Raw genomic sequence first — 7041 nt, forward strand, 5'->3', positions numbered from 1 at the left:
ACGATCAACAGTGCAAGATACAGTGATTTGCTGGCCAACAATCTGAAGCGTTGTTGTTGCATGACAATGAACACTCACACAAGGATGGCCAGACCGTTGAAACCATTAACCATTTGTGTTTCGAGGTGCTGGAACACCCTGCCTACAGCGCAGATCTCCCCCTTTCCGACTATCATCTCTTTGGACTGCTCAAAGATGTTTTATGAGGTTTTTGATTTTCTATGGACAAAGAAGTGGGGGAAGTGCTGCATAAACGGTTGCATGACCAACCGAAAACCTTCTTCATGGAGGAAATATGCAAGCTTTTTGACCGCTGGACCAAGTGCATTGAAGAGGGAGGAGACTATGCAGAAAAATGAAGTACTTGTTCAACCCATACTTTTGTATATATGGATTGGAAAACTGAGTGCAGATAATTTTTGACTTCCCTATGTACATACACACACAATGCCTGGAATACACAATATACACAATATTCAACTTTTCACAACCACAGCGGCCTTCCTGGTATTAAAACTTTGTTGTTTAAGTCAAAATTGTATAAACGATGCAGGTTCATGTCACTTCTCCTATCGTCTTTCTTGGAGGGGGCCAAAACTTGTGCCGCCTGTCTATCTTGTGAAGGAGATTCTTAGTATCATTTGTGTTTGTTCGTGGCTTGCAGGACAGAGTTATTTTTGTCTTTCTAATTGTTAGTGTGACGGACCAGAATGAACTTACTTACTTACTTACTTACTCATGGAGCTGAGCCCTTCTTGAGGAGAGCCAATTCTGCAGCTACTCAAGAATTTCTCAGCATTTTATTGAACCCGAAGGTTCATTACTGTGTTCACAAGAGCCCTCCACTGGTCCCTATCCTGAGCCAGATCTATCCAATCCATACCATCCCATCCTATCTCTCTGAGATCCATTCTAATATTGTCCACCCACCTATGCCTTGGTCTTCCCTTCTGGCTTTCCCACCAATATCCTATACGCATTCCTTGTCTTCCATATTCATGCTACATGACCTGCCCACCTCATCCTCCTAGACATTATCATTCTAATTATACTTGGAGAAGAGTACAAGTTATGAAGCTCCTCATTATGCAGTTTTCTCCAACCTCCTGTCACTTCATCTCTCTTTGGTCCAAATATTCTCCTCAACACCCTGTTCTCAAACACTCTCAGTCTATGTTCCTCCCTTAATGTCAGAGACCAAGTTTCACACCCATAAAGAACCACGGGCAAAATTATAGTTTTGTAGGACCAGAATGAACGAAATAAAAAAAAAAGGTTTGTAACAGTTATGCAATTATTTTATTGCTTTTTGTATATTATTAAATGCAATCTTCATCTTGTTAACAAGAGTGTGTATCAGATTCTCAAGTTTCATTATACTACTGAAATTAATAACAAATAGAAACCTCAGTATTATTACTTCCTATACATGATATATAACACATTAATGTAACTGAAAAGCTATGTTTTGTGTAGCTTTCAATTATAAGTTGTAAGCAAAGTTATGAAGTTGAATACAAGTATCTCTGATGGAAACAGAATTTTCTTTCAAGTTTACCCACCATGAGCTTTCCTAAACACAAGTATTCTATATATGTTACAGTTCAAATATCCATCGAATTTCAGTAAGGGGGTGTTGAATTGATGTAAATGAATTGTTCTTATTTTACAGGCACTGGTGAGAAACTTTCTCCCTATAAATAATGTTGCAACCTGATATCTTGTACTTCAGAGGTTCTTACTCCATTGTGTGTTTTCTGTTTTTGAACTGAGTTTAATATCATTTAACTCATTCCCTCCACATGGTTTTGAGCGAAGTGATATTGAACTCTGTTAAAAAACAGAAAAAACACAACGGAGTAAGAACCTCTGCAGTACAAGATATCAGGTTGCAACATTATTTATCTGGAGAAAGTTTCCCATAAGTGCCTGTAAAATATGAGCATTTCATTTACATCGATTATTAATTCTAGCTATACATGTGAACCAGTGATTTTTCGAGAGGGAGCAGTAAAAAAGTGCTGGTGGTATAATAGCATCCTTTCTTACCGACAGGGCAGGTGGTATGATAGAATACCTTCTTACCAACCGAGCCCTCGGCACTGGCGGCAGGCATTTTTTATTTCAAGAGAGCTGTCTCCGGGCACCGTGGCAGCAGTGTTGCTTCATGACGTCACGGCGGTTATGTTGCCCACCAAAAGCATTGAGTTGCATCCCCCTGGTCCACCTGGTTCTGAGGTTCCTGTGCGGTCCTGTGTGTGTTTTTAATGTTTTAGGTTATGTTTGGGCGTTTGTTGTTTAGTTTACATATTCCTTCGAACAACTGTTGAAGCTTAAAAGACAGGACATACAATTTTCTTGACACGTATTCTATATAATACATTATGGAAGCTGTGCTGTTTTATCAAATGTTAATTTTAGAGTACTGAATTACAATGTTTAAGGGTTATGTCTTGCGGTGTGGGACGTTATCTAGATGGATGTTTCGTGGTTGTAGACATTATTCCCAGAAATGTGCAATACAGGGCAATGAAGAAGTCAGTAAGCATGTTTCATTTATTAGGAATTTTGGATTGTTGGCACATATAGATGCTGGTAAGACAACAACCACAGAGCGGATGTTGTATTATGCCGGATCTATTAGTTCTATGGGAGAAGTTCATCACGGGAACACGGTTACAGATTACATGGAAGAGGAACGACTTCGAGGGATTACAATTTCATCAGTTGCAGTCACATTTATGTGGAATAAGCACAGATTTAATTTAATAGATACACCAGGTCATATAGACTTCACCATGGAAGTGGAACAGACTCTTGGGGTCTTGGATGGGGTTGTTATACTTTTAGATGGTTCAGCAGGGGTAGAAGCACAAACATTGACGGTGTGGAGACAGGCAGATAGATATGCTATTCCCAGTGTTATATATGTGAACAAGATGGATCGGAGAGATGCAGACTTCTCTATGTGTGTTGACTCTCTTCATATTAAGCTGGGTACTCTACCATTGCCAGTTCAATTACCTGTTTATGAGTCTGGAAGTGGTAGTAATTTTAAAGGTGTCATTGATCTAATCACATTGGATAAATTGATTTGGGACATCAGCAAACAAGGTCTAACGTACAAACGAATCAGATTAGATCCTGGAGAAGAATTGTGGAAAGAAGCCTCATGTGCCCGGGCAAAACTGGTTGAACAGTTAGCTGATTTGGATGATAATTTAGCAGAACTTGTCATACAGCAGGAAAGTTTGGAATTTGTGCCATCCAATGCACTCATGGAATCTCTGAGAAGAGTAACTCTAGCAAAACAAGGTGTTCCAGTTCTCTGTGGTAGTTCATATAAAAATGTGGGTGTTCAGTCACTGATGGATGCAGTGATACATTTCTTGCCATCCCCAAGTGATTGTAGTAAACATCTGCTTAACTGTTTTGGATCCAACCTTGTTGCTAGAGCATTCAAAGTCATTCATGATGATCAGAAAGGACCTGTAACATTCTTTCGAATATTCTCAGGCAAATTTAATAAAGGGCAAAAGATATATAATATCACTCAAGGAAAGACTGAACAAACTGGCAAGCTGATGGTTGCATTTGCTGATGAAAGTGAGGAAGTTTCTGAGGTTGACCATGGAAATATTGCTGCCATTACAGGTCTTAAACATACCACAGTTGGTGACTTGGTTACATCCAATGCAAGTACAGCATCTGCAGCCCAAAAGAAGCTGTTGAAGCTCAGGGGCGTTGGTGAGAAGACTGACACAAATGACTTGTTTGGGATAAGCACTAGAATTCCTGATCCAGTATTTTTTTGTTCAATTGAACCTCCATCCAAGTCCTACCAACTTGCATTGGAACATGCACTTCAGGAATTGCAGAGGGAGGACCCCAGCCTTCATGTGAGTCAGAATGAAGAGACAGGACAAACTGTTCTGGGGGGCATGGGGGAATTGCACCTGGAAATCATTAAGAACCGTATTCTATCAGAATATAAAATAGATGTGGAACTTGGGGATCTACAGATTGCATACAAAGAAACAATAAACAATGTGGTGAAGGACACACACACAGTAAATCACAAGATTGGCTCCAGTACTCACAGTGTTACTGTCACTCTCTCTCTCCTACCCAATGACAGTGAAGAGCGAGAACTTCTTCTGCTGGATGAAAGCCCAGATAGTGCAGCCAACATTGCAGCCATTTCATTTAAGCACTTACATGCTGTGAAACTTGGTGTGGAATCTGCCATGGCACATGGACCGAAATTATGTTGTCCTATAGTAAATGTCCAGGTAATGTTACACTGGCTGGAAGTGGGCAAGGGAACTTCTGATACAATCATCTCAGCATCTGTTGCACAGTGTATCCGCAAGCTTTTGGAGGTAGATGGGACCCACCTCCTGGAACCAGTAATGAACCTGCAAGTGGTTACTAATGAACAGAATTCATCTGCAGTGCTGGCTGATCTCTCCCGTCGCAGAGCAGTAATACAAGAAATGTCCAGTAGAGGACACTCCAAAGTTTTTGACATACTTGCACCTCTATCTGAACTCTTGGGTTACTCTACTGATCTTCGAACTATAACATCAGGCACAGCGTCCTTTACATTGGAGTTCCATTGTTATCAGCCTATGTCCTTGCAAGACGAAGCGAAGGCAATTAAAAGTGTGACAGGTTTTGTGTGATATGAAATGTATTAGAGTCACTGTAATTTGAATGGTACCTACTCATGTTTTTTTCCTTTTTTTAGAGTGTTATGATACCCAAGTGAAAGACGCCACTGTTGCCCATAATAATCAGGTTTATTAATCTAGAAGGAATTGTTAACATTATCATGGCAGTATGAAAGTACAAGATCTGATAATCAGAATGCAAGGGGTTCAATTTCCTATTATTTTAATTATTTTTTTATTAGGCTGTCTAATGACACTTGCTAGGAAGTGGTATTTTCATGTTTCCAATAGAACAACCATAACATTATGGTGAGGCATCAACTTTGGACAGTGGAACAAGAGAGATTTCCAGTTTGAATAGTTATTCAGTTGTGAAGATAAAAAGTTACCATTACATGTGTTATTTGAAAGTGGTTATTTATAAGCCTTACTAATCACCAGAATCCACTGCTACTGATAACCTTTTGGTCAAATAAAAATAGGGTACTTGGCTCATCTGTGAGAAATTTCTTTTCCTCCCAGCCTATCATGTAAATATGTTTTTGGTGCTTTATTTCAGTGTATACAGAAAAGAATCCAGTGGTAATTAATTAACTTTTGAAATGCACCTTATAGTCTGTTGAAAGTCAACGGATGTTTAGGAGGAACATGTGGCCTCCATCTACCTGCTTCTTGGTGGTTTCTTCATCTTTTTTCATTCATTTATTTTCTGTGTATCCATGTATAGGTACAACCCAGGATATGGAAATAGTCCATTTAACAGTGTTCATACAAAATTACATAAGTCTCATAAATACAATCACCTACATCAATTAATGAATTTACAGGATTCAAAGAGAACATTGATGTAACAAATCTCTTCAGTACAAATATAAAAACTTGATTGAAGAAATTAAATAAATTGCCTGAATATTAATGAGCCAACCATACCCCCATTTCCAGCACCATTACAACTATAACAAGTAACAGAGTGCATCTTGGACCAGACACACGTCAAAAGAATAAAATAATTATAATAATCTAAAATATTCAGTATATATATATATATACAATTAAGAAATCCCATTAATGAGTTTTATTGTCCCTGTAGTTAAAAAATTCATCTATATCATAAAATGAGTGTGAATGTAAAAACTGTTAATGATTCTTTCTTAAACTGATTTTTGTTTCTGGACCTGGGAGACTGTTATAATTTTAAGTCCAATATACTATGGACCCTTCTGAAAAACTGTTAACTTTGATAAAGGGAGATGCAAGTTCAAACTATTCCTAGTTACTGTTTTATACAGCTTGGTATTTTCAACAAACATTTCCATATTACCAACTACAAACATCATCAAGGAGTATGTATATTGAGAGCAAAGGTAGAATTTTCAGTTGACTAAAAATTCTTCTACATGATTCTCTTTTTCCAGCTCCCACAATTAATTGAACAGCTCTCTTCTGCGCTCTAAAAACACGCTTACTGTGAGTTGAATTTCTCCAGAAAATCAAGCCATAAGACATTACTGAATGAAAAAAGGCAAATTACACCATTTTTAGGACATTATTATATAAGTATTGTTTGGATTTCCTAATTATATAACAGGTTTTATTTAGTTTGCCTGTAATTGATATGACCCTGTATGGAGAGGTTCAATCTCAAGAAATTAAATGAGGTAGAGGGTAAAGAGCAGTATTGTGTTGAAATCTCAAATAAGTTCACAGCTTTGGAAAACTTGGAAACTGAGGTGGATGTTAATAAAGCTTGGAAAACTATTGGAGAGAATATAAAAGTGTCTGCCAAAGAGAGTCTAGGTTGTTATGAACCAAAGAAGCATAAGCCATAGTTCGATGAAGGATGCTCAAAATTATTAGATCAAAGAAAGCAGGCCAAATTGCAATGGTTACAGGATCCAAGCAAGTGAAATGGGGATAATCTGAACAATGTAAGATGTGAAACCAGCAGGCATTTCAGGAACAAAAAGAGGGAATATTTGAAAGACAAAATTGATGAGCTTGCAATGAACAGTAAGAACAACATTTATAACCGTCCCTCCTTTCTTTTTGCCTGCGGCTCCATCTGAATGGTCGTGCAGGGAGTGGTAGTTGATGACGATTGGCCCTTCTGCTGCTCAAGTTGCTATGTCGTAGCTGGTTTCGGCTTGAACTGGCTCCACCGCTTCTTCCTTCAGTTGTGGTGATTACTGGTTGGATTTCAGGATTGGATCCAATAATATGGGCACCAGCAAACAGCTAGAGGCTGTTTACAATTCAATAGTAAGTGGTGAAGGGGTGGGTATGTGGAAGCTGGTGGTGGGTTTGACTAGCTAGATGGTGGAGATGAGTCTCTCTTCAGGTCAAATATGCGTCAGGCTCGGACAAGTGA

General features: G+C 38.5%; 1 protein-coding gene across 1 annotated transcript; it reads left to right on the forward strand.

Annotated features, from left to right (window-relative positions):
• The first annotated feature begins 2217 nt into the window (after nucleotides 1-2217).
• LOC111869965 (ribosome-releasing factor 2, mitochondrial) lies at nucleotides 2218-6518 on the forward strand. The gene has a single exon (XM_023861870.2). The coding sequence runs from the start codon at nucleotides 2436-2438 to the stop codon at nucleotides 4683-4685; it is 2250 nt and encodes a 749-aa protein (XP_023717638.1). The 5' UTR covers nucleotides 2218-2435; the 3' UTR covers nucleotides 4686-6518.
• The last annotated feature ends 523 nt before the right edge of the window (nucleotides 6519-7041 follow it).

The sequence above is a fragment of the Cryptotermes secundus genome, unplaced genomic scaffold (genome assembly GCF_002891405.2).
Source record: "Cryptotermes secundus unplaced genomic scaffold, Csec_1.0 scaffold1677, whole genome shotgun sequence".
In the NCBI taxonomy this organism is placed as follows: domain Eukaryota; kingdom Metazoa; phylum Arthropoda; class Insecta; order Blattodea; family Kalotermitidae; genus Cryptotermes; species Cryptotermes secundus.